Here is a 24,735-nt window from a genome sequence, read left to right as displayed (position 1 = left end):
CCAACAGTCCTCCCGACGAGTAGTTAAACGTTGGTTCTACAGTATCGAGCACATCTTGCGGATTCCCGCGTTTTATACGAGGATATTTGCCGCGTGTTTATTTTATTACTATTTTTAGTTCTTTTGTTCTTCTTTTTTTTTTTTTTTTTATTTTTTTTTAAATTTATTTATTTTTTTTTTTTTACTCCAAAAGCGTTCAATTTATTTGCCGCTTTTGTTTTGTGCGATTTTGATGAGAGTTTGTTATTTTTTTTTTTTTATTTTTATTAGACAAAGATGGTTTTCTTAACATTTCACCAACAGTAATTTTTTACATTCGTCTTTATCGTTCTCTTTTGTTTTATCACAAAGCTGTGTAAAAAAGTTTCTGATATTCGATGCCTTTCTTAAAGATTTATACGTGTAACGTATATTTATAACAATATATGGCAAAAGAAATTTTGATACGCTTGTGGGACTTGAAAGGAGAAAAATAAAAGAAAAACTTCAATTTTTCACAATATATAATTAAATTGATAGTTGAATTTGAAAATGTAAGATGATTATCAATTTTTTTTTTTTTTTTCTTCACGTTTGTTTTTTTTTTCACCATACTAGAAATGAATTCACAGATGCGTTCGGTGAAAAGAATATTGCAAATATTTGATAATCCTAAATCATGCTGACCCGATGCATTGCTCATAATTTTTTGTATTTTTTTTTTTTTTTTTTCGTTGTTTTTCATATTTATGATCCGGACGGACTTAATTAAAAGACATATCATCATTTAATTTATGCTGGCGTATCACCTTCTAATTGATTTCCCACAATTATAGTATTTTTTTGAAACATGTATTTCGTTACAGGTACCATCCGATTTCCGTGCTATTCGAAAAATAGAAAAATAGAACAGCTGAAGAGAAATAAAAAATAAAAAACAAAAAAAAAAAAAGAATGAAAGATGTCCGTAGGCGATTAACTGCAGATTCGTTGCAGAAACTTTTGCAACTGGTAGCTTGAATACAGTTTACAAGTATGGTAAAATTTTCTTGCTCAAACGTCAGGTGCATTCTAAAACGAGAATTATCAGCTTCGACTAGTTTTTTTTCTTTTCTTTCAGAATAAAAACAACCGATCTGTAGTAACCTGATCAAAGTGAGAAGAAAATGACGATAAAAAAAAAAAAAAAAATCAAAGAGCTCACAATTACCGTTGAGAAAATCCCTTGCGAAATTCCAAAAGTATTTAAATCTTGCGAATCTTCGTAAATGTATTTATTTTTTTACCTATTCTCCCAACTCTAAAATTGAAATTGTTTCCCGCCTCGTCAATTTTATACACCTGCACATCGTTCTCCTCTGCATACATAATATGTTTGTCTATACGCTTCGTAAAAATGGCAATACATCTTCGCCGAAGCACCGCAATATTACAAAGTGTCCGAATCGTCGCTCGATTTATCTCGTGAAATTATTTCGAAACAACGAACAAGTAGAGAAAAATTCTCGCAGGTTGGACAAAAACGTATAATAATAATAATAACAATAATAATAATAATACATGTCCGAGCGGAATGAGAAATGAAATGTTCGCGTATACATTTTGAGAGAGAAAGAGAGAGAAAAAAGAATTCGTTCTGGAGCAACTCGGGACTCCGATCACGTTCTAAGCCTGCATCGCGAAGAGTGTGTGTTGCAGTCACGAAGTTGTCGTAGGTATACACCATAAACGCACAACGGTTTGCTTTGTTGTGCCATAATATTTCTCTCTCTCTCTCTCTTTCTCGCAATAATCAAATCTAATTCGATGTCAACGCTGCGTTTATTTGATTCGGCCGCGTGCCACGTTTATGAACGTATGTGTGTGTGTGTGTAATTTACCAGGCCGCATTTAAGACGGGAATCGGACCTATAAGATTACGTAGCTATGGTGTAGCGACGATATTTTTTGTCGTTGCATTCGTCGAAGAAATTAATCGTCGTGAATGCGAATTTGTCCAGCAGTTTATTTTTTTTTTAAACACATCGTCGACGCGAATTGGGATTAAATTTTAGGCTAGTAAGTATAGTAAGATTCTATTTTATAGGGAAAAATATTATTCTGTAGATGATTTCGATTATTCTAAATCAGTCGTGATTTATTCCGCTTTGCGATGTATTTATTGCTTCTTCTTTTTCTCGCGAGGCTAGAGTTGGTAACGTTATTTTTACGATTCACGTTTCGGAAAATCGTTATTTCACTGATGCGGGAATCTTAGAAATTCAGTAAACCTTAACAAGGCAAAATAGTAATTTTTACACAATATATCATGGATCAATAGGGTCGAATTTGTGATGTTCCGTGTGGATAAGGTCGAGGAAATTTAATCGAATATTTGAAGATTTTCTCGACTGATTCTGGAATGAAGAAATAGGTCAATTTAGACACAATTTAGGGAATTGCAATTATGAATGCAGTTTTCGTTACGTTGAGATTAACGTGGCATACGTTTGCTAACTTATTAAAGATTGATCGAAATTTCATTGAAACATTGATACTGTCAAATATTCAATCATTCAGATAACGATTTATTTTCAATTTCACCACGATAACAGATATTCGCAATTACTCGTATTCTTGGAAAACTTTCAGTCGACTAATTGGTAAATAATATTCAAACAACAACAATTATCTACGCAGAAAACCATCCCGACGAATTATTGTTCCTTTACATTTACGTATACCTATACATACCTATAACCTAAATCTTCCTCACTCGCATTTTCCGCACTTATTCTAAGTATACATAATAATCTTCTTTCAAAGCATTACAATATTATTTTTTTTTTTTTCATTTCATTTCATTCCTTTTTCTTATCCCTTACACATACTCTCTGGCAAGACCCACGTATCTCATATATTTATTGCGAATAATGCAGAACCGGCATTCGATTTGCGTGTATGCGTATATACGTACATGCGTATATATATATATATATGTATGTATGTATGTATGCATACAGTTTTATACATGTGCACGTGTGTACAGACAAAGATTGGTGGGGAGAGTCGAAAGGAGGCAGGGTTATTGCGGAATACGAAATGTGTCTCCCTGCAGTCCGATCCCCCTCAAAACGTCGTCGACACTTTGGTTTCCTAAGAACGTTCGCATGCATGTAATACACCGTACGTGTATGTACGTACGATGTATGTGCTATGGCATATTATATTGCCAACACGCGAAACCAGTTTATTTACTTACGTATGTGTGTGTGTGTATATATATATAGAGTTTGGAAGATCAATTGTACTAATTGCGTAAAACAAAAAAAAAAAATTTGCGAAATTTTAACAGGCGTTTTTCGTCGTTACCTTTATTATATTTTTTTTTTTTTTCTTGTTTCTCCTTTTCGTTCCGATCTCTTGATTTTTTTTTTGTTCAACATTGCACGCGGCTATTCATGCGTCGCTTCTAATTCGCAAATATCGCGTGATTATTACGTGTACATACGTACATACATACGTACGTACATACGATATACAAAAATGCAGGGATTAATATCTGTATTATGCGTTTATAAACGACTTTCTCGTAATCGATGTGTAAATTGTTTTCTTGTTTTTCGTTTTTACGCGATATTCAAGTACAATACGCGAATGTATACTTGCGAACGAGTCAGTATCGTCAAATAATACATTTGCTATCGTTTCATTCCCTTCATTGTATATTAAATAAAATTTGTATTTGCACTGAAATTGCGATATGGCCGTCAATTGACGTGCTTGAAATTTCGTGTGTATTTACAGAAAAAAAAAACGACATATTTTTTTTTCCATCAGTTTTACACACCCAATACCGATCGGATTTTGAAAAATTCGCAAATTCGTACACGCGGTGCTGCTGAAGTTTGCCTGTCAAGTTTCATCTCTTTGGATATTTCCTATCTCACGATAATAATAATCTTTCCGTCTTTATTTTATTTCACTCTTATTTTTAAAAAAGAAAAGAAAAAGAAAAATCCTTTGCTTCGTTTCATTTTTGCAAATTGTCAGCAGCTGCGGACCGCTGCAAAAGTATTTCCCTTAATTGCATTAAGTTTAAACGTGATGTGTGTGTATGCATGTGCGCACGTATAGGTATGTAGGTACATTATACATACAACGTGACGAGCGCACGCGTTATCCGTTCTAATACGAAATGACCCAAATTACCGCAAGGAGCGTGTATATATGACATGCATGTATACGTATATGCAGTGTTGTAAGTTGGCCGTGTATAAGTTTACACTATACCTATACCTGCCAAGTATAACCGCCGGTGTTCGTTCAGTTCGGACTATTGGAAAGTTTAATTTGCCACTAGCAGGTGGGTAGAAAAATATACGTGACAAATATATGTCTGGTGTATATTGTGTATGTGTACGTATACGTATATATACACTAAATTTAATGTTGTTGGGAAATTACTTTACACATACGTGTGTATCATATGCTGTCCGTAAATGGGCATTTAAAACGAACTGTTTCCTTTTATTTATTTATTTATTTTTTATTTTTTTTATTTTTACTTTCTTTTTCTCTCTTTCTTCATTTCATAATTCAAACAGCCAAAATATTATTGTTGAAAAAACGTCGTGTTTTTGTGATTTCGGTCGTTCGTGAAAAAAATGAAGAAACGACTGAAAGAAATGTTTGGCTTTTATGTTCGTACTGGAACTTTTACTTTTAAACGCGTTTATATGCCGAAAATGACTATCTAAATTCATAATTTTCCTTTATCGTTTAACCATTCTCTACGCATGCAGATTGAACTATATACAAGTATATGTATAAGATGTAACTACTATATCAAATGGCTCGATGTCCTGAGTCTATAATGTCTAATCGATATTCGTATTATTTTCTACGACATCCGGGAAGTAATGTAGGTATGTTGTACTTATGTAAATCGGAAACCGAAGATTGCAACGTTCCTTCGGATTAAATGTAAAAATAACATTATATAACTATATATATATATATATATATATATTTATGATATATACGCATACGTGCAGGAAGGGGAAATGTTCCAGAACGCTTTAAATGTCTGTATCTAGGTACCTGAGCAGCTGATTTAACTACTAGGTTGTTATTGAAATAGAGAAATTTGTCACTCATGGAATAACATGGTGTCCAGAAGTCCTGGAAATATTTTGTTTTTAAGATTTCCTGCTAATGATATATTTATTTACGTTCACCGAGTAACTGTTGTTAAGAAATTAATCGTTTTTCCCTACTAACAGATTTTAGTTGAAACAATGTACACTTGGGGGCAATGAATCTGAGACGGTTAATTTTTTCCACTAGACAGTTATGTCGGCAATACAGAGAAACGTACAGCGCCACAGTCGACCGAACGCCGAACAAACTCAAATACGCGTCAATCCAACAAGTCAATATCCCCGCGGTATTTTAAGGTTAGATTCGACAGTCATGGGTTATGTTACGTTAACTGAGATTGAGTTAGTTTCGCGCTTGGCCGACTGTGGCGCTGTAGGTTTCTCTGTGTTGCCGACATAACTGTCTAGTGTAAAAAAATTAGCCGTCTCAGATTCATTGTCCCCAAATGTATAATCTCGTACGTCGCGCCGATTGTTTACAGTGCCCTCTACATTCGTGGATTTTAATTTTTCCCGAACGTCCTTTAATAATCTGAATATGTCGTTAAAATTGTACCGATTGTTGAACAAAGTTGGGCGTTGTTCCGTGTTTCAGCCGTACGAGCCGACAGGATGAGGGGCGGTAGGAACAAGTTCGGACCGATGTACAAAAGGGACAGAGCGAGGAAACTTCAGCTAATGAGACAGCGCCAATTGGCCCTTCAGACGATACGAAGTGGCCTCGGTAGCGAGGTCGGTTATCCGTCTGCCGTAACGCCGTTCCTCCACATAAAGCAGGAGATTCAAATACCTCAGGTCTCGAGTCTGACCTCGTCTCCGGACTCGAGTCCATCCCCGGCAGCGGTTGCCGCGGGACTCGCGACGACGCAGTCGGGACCAGGAGGAGCCGGTCAGCACCAGCTTATAGCACCGTCTTCCCAGCCGACGATATCGGCCGGCAATCATCTCCACAACGCCAATCCGAACCTCGAGAGTAAATTATGGCCGGCAAACTCTACGACGCCGAGTCCGAAGGCCTTCAACTTTGGCGAACAGTCCCAGCAGTCTCATCAACCGGCCAACACACCGTCCACAGCTACCCTTAAAACTAGTCCGATGATCAGAGACTTCGTTCAGACCGTTGACGATCGGGAGTGGCAATCATCGCTGTTTAACCTATTGCAAAACCAAACGTACAATCAGTGTGAAGTGGACTTGTTTGAACTTATGTGCAAAGTGCTCGACCAGAATCTCTTCTCGCAGGTCGACTGGGCGAGAAACTCGGTTTTCTTCAAGGATCTGAAGGTTTGTCAATTTACATTTTTCAACGACGATTCTCCTCGTTTCCCAATCTCATCGTTACACCCCGTTACACTCGTTTCTTGATCTTACAATCCCGCTCCTCCTACCGCTCTTACTAAGTTTCGGCATGCCATTGTTTTCAATGGTTATAATTAACATCAAAATCGTGTCTAATTTATGTACCTACACACATCTCTACGGTTAGAATCAATTTCTTACTTTTTACACATACAAAAGTGATAATCGCTATTACTCATTGTTTCCACCTAGTACGAAGGATATCAGAATGTTTCGTAAGTTCGGTTCACAACTTGTTTGACATAATTTATTGAGAAGTAAAAATTCCTTCTTAATTAAAACGTATTTGTATGCATACATACACGAATCGCCGTAGAAAATTTGTGAAATACTTGTGTGTAGGTATACGTGTACAATCGTCAGAACGATGCGCATCGTGTATTTTTACACCAATAGGTTTATTCCATCCAGCGATAAACTTTAAAGATGAAAATGGTTATTATTTCTTTCTTTATATAGTATTGAAGGTTCTTTCTCGTAATTCGATAGATTAGTAAAAAAAAAAAAAAAATGAAATCATTAATTTGCCAAGACACAAAAAAAAACCCCCCGTTTTCGCAAAGTATAACATATTTGCAACTCAAAACGGTATACATACTTTATACTCTTTGAACAGTATATTTTGGAATATATTAAAGTCGTTAGACTCTACGGAGGTCTTCGTATCTCCTATGCGATCTCATTTCCATAGAGTATCGTTGGCAGGTTGCCCGTCGTCCTTGAACGTCCTGGAAGTCCTGAAAATCTCGCGAAATATCACGACAGTCCTTGACATAGTACGGCAATATCCTGGAACCTGGAACCCAAGCTCGAGTTCTCGAAATATTTTCAATTCCGGTCCTCGGTACTCGTGAGGGAAATGATCGTATGACTTTACTCGAATAAGCGTTGAATGATTTCGTTATTATAAAGAATAATTGGTGCACTTCATCTTTTTTTTTCTACTCTTCGTTATTTTTTTTTATACGTTGTACGAATCACCCGCAGGAACAACTTTTTGCAACGGAAAGGGTACTTTAGATGATAACTTTCGATAGGGTACATTGCAGGACTTTATGCTTAGTCGAAAACTTTGTTACACGGTACTACGTAATGTTAACTTCGGAGAAATGTCTACGCCTATAATCGTGCTCAATAATACGTGACATTGTTTTACAATCGTGCAATTATAAATAATGGGACACGTGCAGACCTGCGCCGATCATTAATAATAATAATAACAACAATAATAATGTTAATAATAGGAGTGTATATATATACACTGTTGGAAGAAATATATGCATTCATTTATTTTCGCACTCTTCCAGTGCTACGTACAGCAGAGAGGTCAGCTCTATCAAATTCATGCGCAAAATGAAATTCAACATTTTTTAATGTTAGGACATTTCACGATAGTTATTTTGGACATTTGGACAGCGTGTATATAGAACGATATAAATATTCTAGATCAAATTAAACTCCAAATGAAGATTTTAAGTCATTTTACAATTTTTTTTTTTCATATCGGGAGTACTTTTGGTACCCATTACCAACCATTTTCGAAACAGTTACAAGAAAACATAGCAACAGTGATCGTAATGAGAAAGAATAGCAACGGATACTAGACTTTCCGGTAACAGCTAGAAAACTAATTTTTATTTTCTACCTAGAACTGTATTTTTCGATTATCGTAAAAAGTGAAAATAGTTAAGGACTGAGCGGTAACCCGTTCTAAAAATTTCTCTCAGTGTTGGTTTTAGTACGAAATACAAAATTTTCTTAGTACGTTGTTCTCTATTCCTGGAGCCATTTTGGTGAACGGATATGACGTCATGCGGCAAACGCGGCGCACGCGACGGGCAGAGAATTCACACCGCTCACGACGATCAGCCATCAGCTATCAACCAGCGACGTCCAAAGTCTGTGGCGGCCGGTGTTGGCTGCCCTGCATTGCAGTTGACGCGACGGCGTTGCTCGATGTTCTTACATCAACAAGTCGTCGTCGTCGTTTCATTGTAGTGTGTCTATGAGGCCGTCCCCCCCCCCCACACCGCCACTCCGAGTGTGTAAGAGCGGGGTATGTGAGGTAACCGCGAGGTATTTCACAATCGGTGAATGATTTCAAGCATCGCCTCATATCTGGGTCATAACACGATACGTTTCTAGGTTATGGCGGCGGCTCTGGCTGGGCTGGCTGGGCTGGCTGGATGGCTGGCCCGAAGCGGGCCCATAGTAATTTACATTCTATGGAGGTCTACGTCGGGGATATTATGTCTTCGCGTATTACCTTCTCCAAAATTCACTTACATGCCATATACCTACCTCTACACCCACGCCATTCAAACTACTCCTCCTCCTTCCCGCTCCCCCCTCGCTCGTTTTTTTTTTCACTCTTTCTGTCTCTTACAAATATGAGAGTCCAGAAGCCGATTGCTGCAGACGTTGAGCCAATCCCCGTAACACCGTGTATACACGCTGTTGCCGATTATACATGTGGCGAGTTTAATATGTAATTGATTTCGTTTGAAATTTTTCCAAAGATTTTTCATCTTCGTTTTGATTTGTCGGTATTATATACCTGTAATCACTTTCACCGCATGGTCACATACGCTCGTAGTTTTATAGCCGTGGTATTATAAAATTCGAATTAATTTTTTATGTCTGCGGTCTGTTCTTAAATTAGATGTTAATAAAATTGTAGAGCAAATTTATTATACATCTTTGAAATCGATGATACATATTTTATACGGAATATCATTCTTGTAGAATGTGTGACGAATTTGTTTGAATCAAAAAGAAAGTTATTCATGTTTTATTTTTATTGCAACATACATCTAATCAACCGATGAATAATATAGTTCGTTCCATTTTTTGAAAAGTAAATTATTTTCGTATGTTTTATGAAATATTGAAAAAGTATCCAACAAAGTTATGGCTGTTTGCTTTTTGCGTCACTGCTTTAATGTGTAACATTGTCATGGCGTCATTAAGTCTAGATACAGCAATTGTAAAATACCTTTTTATATTCAACTAAAAAATTTGAAAGAGAGAAAGGTTCTATTAATATTCTTATCGGCCAATGATGACAATTGAACGATTGTCACCCTATCCGAAATATTTAGATTGTAAATCGATAAATATTACTAACTTCTTTCATTTCTTTTCTGTACATGCAATTAGGTTGATGACCAAATGAAACTTTTACAACACTCTTGGTCGGATATGTTGGTGCTTGACCATCTCCATCAAAGGTTACACAACAACTTACCAGATGAAACAACTCTTCACAACGGCCAGAAGTTCGATCTTTTATGTCTTGGACTTCTGGGTGTTCCTTCATTGGGAGATCTCTTCAATGAGTTGTCCAATAAACTTCAAGAGCTCAAATTCGACCTATCCGACTACATTTGTATGAAATTTCTCATGCTGCTCAATCATGGTGAGTTATAAATTATTTGAAATCCGTTACTTTATTAACCGACATTTTGCACTTATCTATTTTATACTAAAAAAAAATCCGATTTCGAATTAATATAATGGAAATAGAACATTTTGATTGAAATGTTTTTTTTTTGAAATTCATCATGTTTAAAAAGCTTTTCGATTTAACCTTTCTAAAAGATTTCTTCTAATTGATGCAAAAATAAAATTGTGTTTTACAGATGTACGGGGATTGGTGAACAAGAAACATGTGCAAGAGGGACATGAGCAAGTGCAACGTGCTTTACTCGATTACACATTGACTTGTTATCCGTCGTTACCAGTACGTTTTCATTGTCGTATTCTTTGATTAATAGTAATAAAAAAAAAAGATGACTTATGTTGAGCATCCGATGGTAACATTTACTCAGCTGGTATTCAATTGAAGACTAAAATGATGATTTGAGCAAGAATTATGTACCGGAATTCTTCTAGTTTACCAACAATTTATGACTTTTTTTATATAAAATTAACAATCGTAAATATTTTGCTCCAGGACAAGTTTCACAAGCTGCTGACAGTATTACCAGATATCCACGCGGTGGCGAGTAGGGGTGAAGAGCACCTTTATCACAAACACTGTAACGGAGGAGCCCCGACACAGACCCTTCTCATGGAGATGCTTCATGCGAAGAGAAAATGAAATGATCAATTATATGGACAGCTGTGCTGTCCACAGAGTATATTGTACTATATTAGAAGTCCTGGTACCGCCCCTTGCCAACGGACGAAATGGACCTCACGTATCTATCACAAAGTAACGCGATTTATTTAGGTATTGTACCAAATTACGGGGCCCTGGTTCATGTATTACCTATGTAAAGATGAAAATGAAGAAAGAAAAAAACAAATCAAGTATAGACGTACATACTTTACATAAATACATAGTATATATGTATTATAAAAGAAAAAAATGTATCTAAATATATATAAACATAATGATATATATTTTCTATATTTGATGTTGAAGTTTTAGAGATGTATCCGTGAAGAATTACCCTAACTCGGGGGGTATTATGCGCAGGGAATAGTAAGCAAGATGCCTTGAAAACAGTACAAAGGGTGGTTAACAAAATATTGGTCAAAGGGCAGGCAACTTTTGTCTGAATAAGTAAAGCTATTTTTCTAATATTAGAAACAATATTATTTTTAAGTAACAATACCACTGAAGCCTTGCTCTCAACTGATAATATCCTATTGTTGGAAAAAGAAAGAAGTAATGAAAGAAAAGAGAGATATATGTATATATATGTACACATTATGTACATATACGTGTGCGGATGTGTACGCCTGCATGTCATATGTATATGTATACGCATATATACCAATCTCTCCAGTTATTCGTATCTCTATACGGGATTCAACGGGCATACTTGAATAACACAGTGAATTTGCATGTGACATGTTTGTTGCACGTATGCAAAGGCCACCAGCCGGGCATCCTTAGAACTTCCTTTAATTCTGCATTTTTCGTCACACTTGCAAACAGCAGGGATTATCTTCTTGTTCTTGTAAATATTAGTTAACACATTCCAATTACATTGTATAGTATAAAATCATGTTAAATATGTAATTACAATAATTTGTGTATAGTTTAATGAAATAAATTTATTTCTGTTGCTTACTGAAAAATCCTTAGCTACTTAATGTCTTCATTAATTTTAATACTTTATTCTTGAATGTATTTTTTGTCTTATCATTTTATGTGATTTTTTGAATTGTTTTCTGTTTCCCTTTTTTTTTTTTTTGTTCTCAAATAGGTGGCGGAAAAAAATAACCACGAATTGCGATATTTTATTACTACTTGTATATTGTACCATAATAAAGATTATATTAAGAAAACAACAGAATCACTGGAGCAAGGTTTATGTGGTCCTAAATTGTGTTGTAATTAATAATACATACATAATAATCAGAATATTACTGTCTTAATCAAGTTGTTAAATATAATGATAAATATTTAGTGAATGTTAAGATAGATTAGTTTTATGCTCGTATAGTTATTTTTCATCAATAGATTATTATTATATTATATATTGTTTAGCTCTTAGTCAGAAATTGTTCAGTGCTGTGAAGGTTGTCATTGGGACACCTGCGGTGGCTTCTAACGAGCCTCCCGTTACAATTGTCGGACTCGAGAGGCAGAAACGGCCAAACTGACTGAAATCATTGCCCACAATGGTTAGTAATATTCAAATAGGGGTAAATTTTTCTTTGCTTTTTTTCCTTGTCCCACTCTCGCCTCCTTCTATAAATTCGTTCAACTAATCGTGCCGCTCACCATAATTTATATTTCTGTACATCACGCACACACCATAGTTCTTCTGTTTCTTCTTTTTTTTCTCCTGACTTTTAACGACATATAAAGTAAGTTTGCTTGTATATCGAAATAATCTTTCAATGCTACGAAGGAGTGCATAGAGTTTCTATCCAGAGTTACCATATACGGCGAGTAGCGCTATTTTACGCGAATATATTATCAAATGTTTGCTTGTGCCGTTGCCTTGATGTTGTTACTAGCTAAATTTTATGCCTTGTGCGCAAGGATTTTTGCTGCTGGTTGGTCACTTTCGACTTCGGATCCTGACAGTCTATAATATTGACATGTTCTAAATGTGTCAAATCTGCTGGTTTGTTATAATACAGCTACATAAATCTATACATATGTGGTCAATTATTTAGGGATTTCTAAAAGAATTTCTACTTTGTACATTTAGTCTCATGAAATATCTTGATGTTAAAATATACACCCTGTGTATGTTAAAGCCCATTACACCATCTAGAGGAGAAAAAGTGGAAGGAAGAAGTAACTATTAATCTTCGATCGATTTGAAGAATAGTTCACATTTCCTCTTTCAAATTTTTTCCTTCGCTCTGTTATGAAATGGTTATGAACTTTAAATATACGACTATTACCTCAAATGAATATATTTCACTTTTGTACTTTTACAGTTTTAATAACTCTCGATACCTGAAGCATTGCAATTTGTTCCTAAATTAAAGATGTGCCGCCACCAGTAGGTTTGACTAATTTTCGAATATGCGATACGAAACCATCCATAAACATCACCCCTGAAGAAAAGAGGAGAGCACCCCTCAATTGAGGTCCTCCGCTATCTTTGTATCTATAAATACCCATCCTATTTAATTGTCCAATGAATTCCATTACATCCTGATTATCAACAATTGTACAATTATTATAGATACGATAATTATATGGTGTTATGTACATTGTGTTAAATATTAAATGTACAGTTACCAATTACAATTGGCAAGAAATTGATTTGATATCATTATGATTATTTAGTTCAATTGATTATTGGAATTAAATTAAAACAAAAACGAAGAAAAACGTGGAAAAAAAAATATAAATTCTTACGCATTGTTGACACTGCCATTAGAAACTGGCAATTGTAAATTATGTAGAAAATTCATTGATTGTAAATATATCTTTATTATTAACATACAATTGTACCTTCTCAGACTCAACATTAGTATTATCGTTGGATCTGGCGCTTCAGTTCTTAAAATAATGTATAACTCGTCAGTGAGCCAACAAACATTTAACACTATCAGGCTTGGGCTGCTGACGTAAACTTCTGAAAGCCAGTCTTTCACACAGCTATGCTTTACGGATTGAATTGGTGAATTGAGAGTCGGATTACCCAGATTACCATTTACCTGGTAACAATGAAAATTGAAAAACACAAAAAATAAACGAATCTTGGTAATAATACCTAAGCCAATAATTATAAGCTGTATGTGTAAGAAAATTAATTCGATACATATATGACATCAAGAATATAGATTATAAACAGTGCTAAATAATCAAAAAGGTCCTTTATTCAGACGCATTGATAAATAGCGAAGACAATTTGTTGTTTCAATCTATTTAATATATTACAAAAAAACCTTCAGAATAAATATACATTGTAACTGTCATTCAAATCTCTAAATCTGTATTACAGATTTTTGCCAATTACTGCACAAGGCATAATGATTTTTTCTACCAACGCACTTATATGTTCTGTACACAATGTATTCTGACTCATAAACCTTATTCACGTGATCTCATAACTATGACCTACGTCCTTTTTGACCCGAGATTGGCTATTTTAGAGTAGGTCTATTTATATTCTGTTCAATATGGACGTATGCTAACCAGAAACTTTACCATTGCTGTGCCCCCTGAATTTTACTGTCGAAATGAAAACTTTGCGTACATAAAATTAGTGCCTAAGGAGTTTCAAGAGTTAAAACATGCGAAAGATAAACCTAGATGTGCCGGTTGTCACATATACAAAAATTTGGTACATTTTTTTTTCTTGTGATGTTACCGATACAAGTTCTTCATTTCGTTTGTAAGACGTGTCTAAAAACTATATCGATGAAAATTGTCAAAATCCATTGGGCTCATGAAACTCCTCATACTATCCCATGATAAATAATGGAACTATATTATTTCACAAATTATTTACGTACGATTTATTTGTACACATTCTTATTTAATGGCTATCTGTTTTCAGGAATTGATCGTATGTCTTTTCATCCATCAATTTCTTAATCTCGTCTGGGTTAGTCAGTTCAACTTTGAAAAGCCAGCCCTTTTCATAGCAGGAAGAATTGATTAAACCAGGACTACTTTCAACTGCCTCATTTTTTTCCACTACTTTGCCAGACACTGGGCTATATAGTTCCGATGCTGCTTTTACAGACTCCAATGCTCCACATTCGTCTGAAACATTAAATGATATGACTCGCAATCAGATCAGTAGTTTTGTCCATCAATATCACAGACAACAAAATTGTTTCAGTTTAGTGTTTCTATGCTTAATTCAAGTTAGTCAACAAGAACTATATTCCAAGACTCATTTTTGTAAAAATCGTTACTAGATGTGGCTAAACGAAACTTTTGTGCCATTTTTAGGACAGCAGAGCTGAAGTCACAGTCGTGTTGGTAAATTTTGGAAGACGATACTGATTAATATCAGCATCATGAAAACCTATCGAGGTGATTTCCTATTGATCGTCAATCTAATAATCGTAAATACTGTCAAAAATAATGTAACTCAGCATTGCTTCACCTATTATGCTCACATTGGAAATATTTCAGTTCAGGAATTTCCTGAAAACATTTTTTATGAAAACATATACCTGCGTGAGACATTGAATCCAGATTGTAATGTAAAATCCGAAAAAAGAAGCAAATGAAAACAAAATTATTCGTACCTTCCTGACTTATGGAACTGCCAACATCTGGAAGCTGTGCATAGACGACGTCGCCGAGGGCATCTTGAGCATAGTGTGAAATCCCAATGGTACCGACTTTACCATTAATTTCTACCCATTCGTGTTTGTCTGTATACCATCTCTCTGAAAAACAAATAAGAGTTGAAAATTTGTTTACTAAAAATAATAACCGGTCTAGCCTTTAATGCTTTGAAATGGCGAGATTGAAAAAATGTAACTTTTAGTCGATGCAAAGGTCCAGATTTCACGTACGCGTGAGAGCGTGGAACAAATACTATCCGTACATTGTATCACAAAAAATTTTAGCTCTACTGGTGCATAACGACATTCTTGAATCTAAAAATGACGCAAGTTATCATATCGCATATTAAACTTTATGATCAAAGATCTCATTCTCCCCTCTTTGTCTGCTGTTAGTTTAAATTCCAATATAGGTTAGGCTAGATTAGGCAACTTGTGACAAACACAACCAAACCGACGATATTGAAATCATAGTAGTGCGTTATAAATTATGACACTAGAGAGACGGGCTGGATGTCAAATCCTACTATATATAAAGATGAATTAAGTAAGAAATTTTCACTCACCGGTACTGGACATACACCGCGTTGTGCTTATTCCTCGTGATAAGAATATCTTTGATCTTAGGGAAACACCACTATTGAACATTTGTTTACCATGAGTAGAGGCTATTGTTTTTACTGTACATCTTAAAATTTGCGTCACGTATTGAGCCATTGATTACACTTTTCTTGTTACTTCTTCGGGATAAATTACGTAAATAGAACTAATAACGTACTAGTAAACAATTTACTACTTTTCTGCTGCTACCGCGTCGTCTGCTAGGTTTCAACTAATTCACGATGCGTGTGACAAAACGACCGCAACAAAGCTCAAGTTGGAACTCCCGTAACGCACACAATAAAATATTGGAAATTCTTCTCTTCCAATCTGGTTAGACTCTTCTTTGCGTTCCCTCTCTTCCCTTAAAATGTTTATGTTTGTGAACGATCTTTCCACTCCCCGCAATCACTGCTTTACTATCAGACAGTGCAACGAGCATAAACGACTTTGACGCGGTCTTTACACTTTTCAAACGTTATTATTTATGACCTTTTGAGGTCGTGCGTTCACGCACCTATAGAAATCTAGAATAAACATGGAATGAAATACAGATTATAGTATACATTGCATTATAGTCAAAGAAAAAAATATTGCGAAGTCATCAAAAAGAAAGCCAGAAAGTATTACTAATATCCACCAGACTTCTTTTAAAAAATTCCTTCCAATCAACATTAGGCATATAAAAATATCTATATCATCTAGAACTGCTCCCATCTGTTTTGAAAAAGTTGGGTGAAATTTAATACGATTAATAATTTTCAATATCGCCGTACGTGTGACAAATTTTTGTACGGACATTTTTTGCTTCAATAGAATCCGAGATCTACGATTTACGCGGCACTTTGCGTGTGGTATCGGTACATGACTGTTCTGATCACGTGAGGTCAATGGTTTATCAGTTCGTTACAACATTTCTCCAGCGTGATTACAGCAAACATGTTATGTATCAAAATTCTACGTAGTACCACCTACATAAGTATATGCAGGATCACTATTAATAAATTGCAAGGGGCGGTAGCTGGTCTATCCATCACATTAATACGACAAGCTACGAACCACAAATACATGTTTCTAATCGCATTAAAATGCATTCTTGCATTTCCATAATGTGCAGTTACTGGCTCATCGAATAAAAGAGATATTCTCTAAGTTGATTACAAATACTGCACCAAACAATCAGTTCAACAAATGAAAAAATATCTTTTTTCGAACAACATTAAAAATCATTTTTTACAAAATAACGAAAAGTGGTTCTTTGTTTATTTAATTTTCAAGTTTCAACCTTTCATATCACACAGTTCATTGTAATTCAAAGCCCAATTGTATAGGACCGGCCATTTGGATTATGGATGGAACATGGCGCAGGTTTGCTGACACACCACTCGTACCACACATTTTTTAATGTACACCTTCGCCAAAAGTGTGCCTCAACCACATCACCAGCATTGAGTAGAACGGCTTCCTGGAAAATTTATATGGTATTTTATTAAGAAATCTTGATCTGTTTCCACAACTTACAAGGAAAAAAAATAATACAACAATGTGACGATCTAAAGCTCTTATCTTATTGTTAGTAACCATAGTTGTATCAACATTCTTTTAGTTGGATTGTACACCAGATATATCCTTACGAAATATAAGATTCATGTGAATTATTACCTTAATAGGAAAGAAAATTGGGAACCAGCTAACCATGCCTGGACTGTGTGTGTTCGGTTCTATACTAATAGTCGCATCTTTGTACAAGATGGCTTCAAAGTAGCCGGAAAAACCGTGCAATACCGAATTTTGTTCTGCTACAAACTTTTTCACTTCATACCTGTTGTTATCAATAAATGGTTCTGAAGATAAAAAGAATAGAATGAAAATTTTTGTTACATTGTAATAGGAAAAACAGAAATTTTTCGCAGCTTTTAGTTACCATAAACGTTGATCAACTCTTACCTTTATTAGGATGAACGAATGTGAAGAGAGGCTGTGGTTGTGCAATATCATACTTGTTTTGAAGATGAACAACGTAAGGAGTTTCAAAGTGAGCCAGGGGATGCTTGTCTTTTTCCTTACATTGCCTGACTTCATTATACAACTTTGACGATTGCACTGGACTAATGTATGACGTGTATGAACAAGGTATACTTATTCCATCATCTATCAATCAGAAATATTTAGAAGACATATTAGTCTACAAATAAATCCATGGGAACACTATATGAATGAATGTAAGTATTGATGCAAGGTATACCACTTAGGAACTTTTGAACCCCATCTAAGCACTCAGGTGAAAGCTCGTTATCGCCAAAAGATCCTAGGAGCTCAGAAACGAGAATATCTGCTTTTTCAGGAGCGACCCACTCTCTCATGTCAGATGATACAACAGTGACCTTGTCTCCCCATATTTCTTTTTCTAAAGCCTGTAACCTGTGATCAATAATCTGGTAAGTACTAGCAAGTTGAGAGTTAAGTACAGATTTAGTTGATCAATTTGGTTATCAAGACAAATTATGCATACGTTAGAATGGCATTAGGGTTTTTCTCAACAGCATAAACCTTGACTTTTCTTTGTGCTTTTTCAGCAGCATTCAAAGAAGCCCGTACCAAGGGTCCTCTACCTGCGCCGACAACCATGATAACTCTGCACAATGTAAAACGTTACAAGATGTATTAATAACTTTGGTTAGTGAGTAGGCAATGAAAAGATTGTTCAATTGGGGGAAAACTGGTTGACTAATCATAAAATTCATCAGCGGCCTCTACCCATTCACAGTTCAAAACAAGTTCTTATTCTAGTGTAAGGTTTAACACGTTCCTTACAAAGTTTTGGTATCCTTTTCAGCTTCTGGAATCTTGTCGAGAATTCCTTGGTAAATAGCGGTCTGATATTGATTGTATTTGAAGGGATCTTTTTCAAATATTTCATATGTCTGAGATTCAAGATTATCCATCAACGGTTGCAACGGGCATTGCAAATAATCTTCATAGCCCCTGGCAAATCTTTCAACTGGCCCATTACTTTGATAAGTCTGGGAAAATGAAATAATCTTAGACATTTTAACCACAGATAGCAAAAATAAGTGTACAATGCACTGCACAAGAGTGAAATGAATAATTTGGATACACCGTACCTTTGCAAGATGATCAAGATAATTATGATAAAAAGTAATATCCTGATGTCTGTTTGATCCGGATAGAATCATTTGGACCCTCAGTGGAGAAAACTTCTTGAGCAACATTTGATGTGCCTTACTTAATACTGGATATCCTTTTTTATTGGTAATGAACAAGGTTGTAGGTAGAATTAGGCACTTCAGTGGTTCACCCAACCATCTATTTATCTGAAGTTAGATTAGGTAATACAGAGACCAGGTAAAACAGAAAAAATCACGTATGAGGGGAATATCAATGTTACAAGTCACCTCATCTGCACTAGGAATGTCGTGACTAACAATCAAGGCAACACCAAGCTTCCCATGGAAGTCACAAACTAATCTCAGGGAATTCCACCACTCCCATGTGCTTTCAACTGCATCATCTCCTTTGTCTGATCTGTACGTGTTGGCTTGCTTAGCAGGGTTTTCCATTGGAACTTGAACCCACACCTACGAATGCCAAGGTTATTAAACATAATGATGTAAAATAAAGTTCAATCAAACTGATCTGTGAGGGTATTTGTTTTAGTTTTTCACAATTAGATTTAATTGACTACATTCTATGATTTTAAATTGGCGGTTAGATCAAAATATTGATACACTTGCACAGAACTAAACATCCATGTGTAAACATACCTGGAAGGCACAAGGAGTTGTAGACTTATTGTAAATAATTCGAGCAAAATTAATATTTTGATTCATATTTCTTGTTAGCTTGAATGTAATCGCTGGAAGACCTAGGTGTGTAGCCAATGCCAATTCCTGGTTTAAAGTCTCTTCGTTATTCTTTCGGGAGATTGGATTAGTGCAATCTACATCAATGTAAGGCGACAATTTCCCAATCACCAAGTTATTCCAATCTGCGAATTTAAATTCACTCAGTGGTATATGCTAAAAATTCTGGTAAGCAAATTTGAAAGTCAGTGCAAATGATTTTCTTCTCAGCTTACCGGAGCTGCATAGGATCATGTCAGACCTCGTGAATGGCCCAGGACGTTTTTTCAATTCAGGATCAACAAATTCACGTTTAAATTTTGGATGCACCAAGGGTATGCAGATAAAATCATACCTGCAAATGATGTCCATGAATCAGAGATTTTTTCAAGTAGAACGTCATGTTCAAATGGCAATAATAAATACTAACCTTGATGATGTCGCAGTCATCAAACAATTACTTAAATCTGGGACTGAACAGAAGTCCAGCCCACAGGAAACTTGTTTCTCAGCAGCCATTGTCACGATTTTAAGAACTCAACCGTGTCCCGTGAATCAGAGAAACTTGTATATGCTGCAAAATTGCATTTCATTTTTGAATTGTAATTGACCTTATTAACTACATCTTGTAATCAGAATAAATGCAAAAAGTATAAGTAGGCTGTTGATTTATTGTGAGGATAATTTTATAATGCGTATTACACTGAATTAGAATTGAATTGATAAAGCCAGCAGTGAAATATCTATATACGTGTATCCTAATGTGTTGTTAGATACTTTCATTTACTGATGATTATTTGTTCATCAATAAGCGTTGTAAACAATAGAATAACAGCACAATGTGGGTTATTTCAGGTGCGCAACGAAGCTGCCACATTGTTATCGAGGTTAGGATATGCAGATTCGTTTACGTCTGATAAAATAGCAACAAGTTATCTGAATCCTATTTAAAAGTCTATATTAATGATTCATCTATCCTCTGCTATAGCCGTACCTGAGGTTCAAAGACTGCGATTCAAGAGCCGGTATTAACAAAATCTTGCGATACCAAATCACGCTTTGACATTCTCACCGGCCAGTAAGACTGTCATAGACTTGTAAAGAACATAGATAGACTGCGTGGTCCGCGCACCGAGCTGAAGCCCTAATTGGAAAGAGAAAGCAACGGCGGAGTCCGACCTCTCACTCTAATTAGTCAATTGGTGGTATAAAGACGGATACCTCTGAGTAGATTTTTGTGACCAGTTTTCGGCGGGCAAGTGGACCCGGGTGAGCCTGGGAGCGTAGGAGGGTTTTGCTCTATCGATTCTACCTAAGGGACTCGAACCGACGTTCGTAACAGGCAAAGTAGTGTCGGTATGGAAGCTTATATTTTAGTCGGTACAAAGTGAATACGTAAGACTACTTGTCGACTGCGACTTAGAAATCTCGATCAGCTCGATCATTCCCGCGAGAAGACGCGTAACCGCGTCCACCGCCGACCACCCCCAACTACCACCGAGCACTACCAACCATCGTCAACCACCTCCGACCACCTCGTCCCCCTCCTCCTCCGCCGCCTCGTCGTCCTCGTCCTCCTCGGCCATCTCCGATCACCTCCTACCACCTCCAACCACCTGCTACCAGCGCCGACTACCTCCTACGGCCTCCTACCAATTTCGAACACCACCAACCACCTCCGACCTTCGTCCTCCTCGACCCCCTGCTCGGCCATGTATTCTTTAACATTAATATTCATAATTATTCCAACAACTTTTCATTTGCTCTCTCGATCTTGAATTGTCGTAGGCATAGAATCGAAACGCTGTTTCAGCTAGTCGCAAGTGAGGTATCTACATTGGGTAGGGAAATAGAATTGGTTTTAGAAAAGTGTTCGTACGGAAAAAAATTCAAAGTAACTGTAATACATCACGGATGCGCTAATTTTGATCGAGTCAAATGGATGCTGCTTATGTGAGACAGTATTTAACACAGTGTCCTGATTTAAAGGTTTGAAAAGGTGGTTGTCGGCGATTTTTTTTTTTTTGATAATGAGAGAAAGAACGAAGCTTCTTAAAATGTCGAGGGTATTTGAACACATATTTGAAAGGTACGAGCAAAAATTTTTATCATCTAACTGTCGCAGAACAGCAGCATTATTAGCTGACCCGTTAACTGAAGAATACATCTTTAGTCAACGGTTGACCATCAAAGGGCCTAGCCCCTTGAGTCTGGAATTGGCAGGGAAGATAGTGCGTCTTTCTTGTCTGAAATGTAAAAACTAGAATCATTATACATCATATCATATCATCATACATCATACATCCTACATCATACAAGATACATAGTATTAAAGTTCGAAACCAAAGTTTGGATGTCGTGTCTTCGTATGTTCAGAAAGTGACGTCACCCAAATTTTTTTTTCTCTTGCTAACCGAAAATCAGCTAACCGAATTTCTCAGTCTGGAAATAGCCACGCAGTAGAGCGGACGTATGAGAATCGCGCTCTGCAGATTTCGAGTACCGGGTTCTCTACCTCCTGGATCTTGCGCTCCAGGTCCGCTACCTCGGGAAACTCGACTTCCAGGACAAGTGCTCCGTAGTTCTAGCTGTCTAGGTCCTTGACTTGGTGACTTTTGACCTTCAAGACTAATTTTCCGTAGTTCTGGCGATCCAGGTCCTCCACCTGGTGGATTTTGACATCCAGGAACAGTGCTCCATGGTTCCTGCGCTCCAGGTCCACTACCTGGTGAAACTCGATTGTAGGGACAAGCGCTCCGTGGTTCCTGCGCTCCACGTCCGCTACCTGGTGCAACTCTAGATCCAGGACAAGCGCTACGTAGTTTCTACGCTTCAGATCCGCTACCTGGTAAAACTCGACGTCCAGGACAAGCGCTCCATAGTTTCTGCGCTCAAGGTTCACTACCTGCAGGAACTCGACTTCCAGGACAAGCGCTCCGAAGTTTCTGCGCTCCAGGTCCGCTTCCTGGTGAAACTGGACTTCCAGGACAAGCGCTCCATGGTTCCTGCGCTCCAGGTCCACTACCTGGTGAAACTCGACTTCCGGAATAAGCGCTCCATAGTTCTGGCTATCCAGGTCCTTGACGTGATGACTTTTGACATTCTGGACTAATTTTCCGTAGTTCTGGCTGTCCAGGTCCTCTACCTGGTGGATTATTACATCCAAGAAAAGCGCTCCGTAGTTTTGGCTGTCCAGGTTCTTGACCTTGTGACTTTTGAACAATTATTTCGGTTCATTTCTCGCGCAAGCACAAATTCAGTAGCTATAAATGCGCTAATAAAATTTATTGTCTTAATTAATTAATTAATCAATTAATTAATTATATTAATCCTTACACAATATTTTTGAAGTGTTCTTGTACTGAAACTATTTATTACTGATCAAGGTATAACCCGAGGTGGTGATCGGTGGTTGTTCGAGGTGGTTGGCGGTGGTTGGTGGTGGTCGGAGGTGGACGAGGAGGAGGACGAGGAAGACGAGGAGAACAAGGTGGACGAGGAGGAGGAGGATTTGTGCTCGATGAGTTTAACATTTTTATAAGATTACATGACAATTGTAATTATATTTCGTGTAAAATTTTTCTAACTTGTCATGTTTACAATAAATTATTTCAATTCATTTTTCGCGCAAGCCCAAATTCAGTAGCTATGAATGCGCTAGTAGAATTTCTATAATATTTTATAATTTTCTCATAATCTTCTTGATAAATTGTGTCAATAAAAAAATTGTATTAATCCTTACACAATATTTTTAATATTTTCTAATGCTGAAAATATTTATTAGTATTCGAGGTATAACCCGAAGTGGTTAGCGATGGTTTTTGGAGGTAGTTGGCAGTGTTCGGAGGTGGTCGTAGGTGGTTCGGGGTGGTTGCGGGTAATCGAGGTAGTCAAGGAGGAGGACAAGGAGAAGAACGAGGTGGTCGGCGGAGAAGTAGAAGTCAGTGGAGGAGGACGAAGAGGAAGCGAAGGACAAAGATGAAGAGGAGGACTAGGTAAACGAGGAGGACGGAGGTGGTAGTAGTAGGAGTAGAAGTAGGAGTAGGAGGAACAGGAGTTGGCGTAGGAGTAGGATCAGGAGTAGGATCTAGAGTGAAAGAAGGATTAGAAGTTTTTTCAGGTTCGGGGAGGTTCAATCTTCAATTAAAAAAAAAAAAATCGTATGTTCGATGAGGGATGTTATGGACCAAAAAAGCCTACACTTAGGGGTAGCTGCCGCCCCCCCCCCCGGACAAGGTGGGGGGTGGCACCACGGTTTTTTCTTCAGGTACTCGAGCTTCCCTATCGATTGGTACGAGTTTCAATTGCATGTTCGATGAGGGAAGATAACCTCGAAAAAACTGACCGGAAGTGACATTTTTTTTGACACTCCGGATCCATTGTCTATAAAGTCTGGCAACCTATTGACCATTATATTCCCCATCGATTCATATGCATTTTGGCCGTATGTTCGATGAGGGAAGATATGGTGCGGTCGGCTCCCGGACTAGTAAGACCGTGGTCAAAACTATGTGGTTGAGTCAGTGGTACTGTTGCGTTTTTATCCTAAGAATTGAAAAATCTAGGATTGTTAATTCGGAATTTGAACAAACGGAGATAATGAAGAAGCAAAAAGGAAATCAATTTAAATGTTAGCAGTTTTTTGAGGTGAGAAAATAATCCAATTTATTCTCATTATTCCAGAATCGTGCACTCGTGCATAACTATCATGCCTTTTCATACGTTTATTACCGCATGGTCTACACTGAAAACATTGCGGTGTGTCCAGGGCCTTTCTTCTGAACAATAAACAAAAATGAAAAAGATATTAACACTTTATTCATTTCACGGCATTACATGTATGACGATTCTAGAATAATGAGAATGAGTTGGATTTTTTTTCTCATATCTCTAACAGCTACTCATAGAGCTTAAAGAAAAGTTTTGTGGAATACGCTGCGAGCGAAGTATCAAAAGTACAGCCGAAAACGTAAGATTTTGTTTGTAATTCCTCTGCTGCTGGTCCTATATACGCTTTATTGAATGTCTTTTCGGCATTTTTCAGGGTTAGAATTATCTGATTT

General features: G+C 36.7%; 3 protein-coding genes across 5 annotated transcripts in view; 1 reads left to right on the top strand and 2 right to left on the bottom strand.

Moving 5' to 3' along the window:
• Positions 1-14,229, top strand: part of LOC124176173 (nuclear hormone receptor FTZ-F1) — a 33,135-nt gene extending 18,906 nt beyond the window's left edge. The window contains exons 2-5 of the mRNA XM_046557090.1: positions 5,716-6,404; positions 9,639-9,897; positions 10,121-10,221; positions 10,435-14,229. Coding sequence (XP_046413046.1) covers positions 5,716-6,404; positions 9,639-9,897; positions 10,121-10,221; positions 10,435-10,581 — 1,196 coding nt within the window. The 3' untranslated portion in view covers positions 10,582-14,229. The remainder of the gene's footprint in view (positions 1-5,715; positions 6,405-9,638; positions 9,898-10,120; positions 10,222-10,434) is intronic.
• Positions 11,953-16,273, bottom strand: LOC124176179 (glycine cleavage system H protein, mitochondrial). Of its 2 annotated transcripts, none has more exons than XM_046557105.1 (4): positions 15,776-16,273; positions 15,168-15,311; positions 14,421-14,673; positions 11,953-12,098 (listed from the first exon to the last, which is right to left on the bottom strand). In XM_046557105.1, exons 1-3 carry the CDS (start codon positions 15,924-15,926, stop codon positions 14,444-14,446), a joined length of 525 nt encoding a protein of 174 aa, XP_046413061.1. In that variant the 5' UTR covers positions 15,927-16,273; the 3' UTR covers positions 11,953-12,098; positions 14,421-14,443. The 2 variants fall into 2 exon arrangements, with proteins under 2 accessions (XP_046413061.1, XP_046413059.1); XM_046557103.1 differs by lacking the exon at positions 11,953-12,098 and adding an exon at positions 13,373-13,619 and having other exon boundaries at positions 15,776-16,272.
• A 787-nt stretch (positions 16,274-17,060) lies between these two features.
• LOC124176174 (protein arginine N-methyltransferase 5) lies at positions 17,061-21,095 on the bottom strand. Of its 2 annotated transcripts, XM_046557091.1 has the most exons (12): positions 20,667-21,008; positions 20,103-20,246; positions 19,909-20,027; positions 19,595-19,818; positions 19,226-19,408; positions 18,935-19,144; positions 18,624-18,832; positions 18,322-18,444; positions 18,055-18,230; positions 17,757-17,960; positions 17,472-17,653; positions 17,061-17,274 (listed from the first exon to the last, which is right to left on the bottom strand). In XM_046557091.1, exons 2-12 carry the CDS (start codon positions 20,189-20,191, stop codon positions 17,122-17,124), a joined length of 1,872 nt encoding a protein of 623 aa, XP_046413047.1. In that variant the 5' UTR covers positions 20,192-20,246; positions 20,667-21,008; the 3' UTR covers positions 17,061-17,121. The 2 variants fall into 2 exon arrangements, with proteins under 2 accessions (XP_046413047.1, XP_046413048.1); XM_046557092.1 differs by lacking the exon at positions 17,061-17,274 and having other exon boundaries at positions 17,490-17,631; positions 20,667-21,095.
• Positions 21,096-24,735: the final 3,640 nt, after the last annotated feature.

Source organism: Neodiprion fabricii, chromosome 2 (genome assembly GCF_021155785.1).
Source record: "Neodiprion fabricii isolate iyNeoFabr1 chromosome 2, iyNeoFabr1.1, whole genome shotgun sequence".
In the NCBI taxonomy this organism is placed as follows: domain Eukaryota; kingdom Metazoa; phylum Arthropoda; class Insecta; order Hymenoptera; family Diprionidae; genus Neodiprion; species Neodiprion fabricii.
Note: the sequence above shows the minus strand (reverse complement) of the source record. Positions and strands in the feature narration are given on the sequence as shown.

What these genes read in the sequence shown, in the direction of transcription:
- LOC124176179 (XM_046557105.1), bottom strand. Translation starts at nt 15,926, where the DNA reads ATGGCTCAATACGTGACGCAAATTTTAAGATGTACAGTAAAAACAATA. An exon ending in GCGGTGTATGTCCAGTACCG is followed by an intron (nt 15,312 to 15,775) that starts GTGAGTGAAAAT and finishes TTTGTTTTTCAG; the next exon opens with AGAGATGGTATACAGACAAA. An exon ending in CAGTTCCATAAGTCAGGAAG is followed by an intron (nt 14,674 to 15,167) that starts GTACGAATAATT and finishes TTAATGTTTCAG; the next exon opens with ACGAATGTGGAGCATTGGAG.
- LOC124176174 (XM_046557091.1), bottom strand. Translation starts at nt 20,191, where the DNA reads ATGGCTGCTGAGAAACAAGTTTCCTGTGGGCTGGACTTCTGTTCAGTC. An exon ending in GAAAAGGATACCAAAACTTT is followed by an intron (nt 18,445 to 18,623) that starts GTAAGGAACGTG and finishes TACATTGTGCAG; the next exon opens with AGTTATCATGGTTGTCGGCG. An exon ending in GGTTCAAAAGTTCCTAAGTG is followed by an intron (nt 17,961 to 18,054) that starts GTATACCTTGCA and finishes TCTGATTGATAG; the next exon opens with ATGATGGAATAAGTATACCT.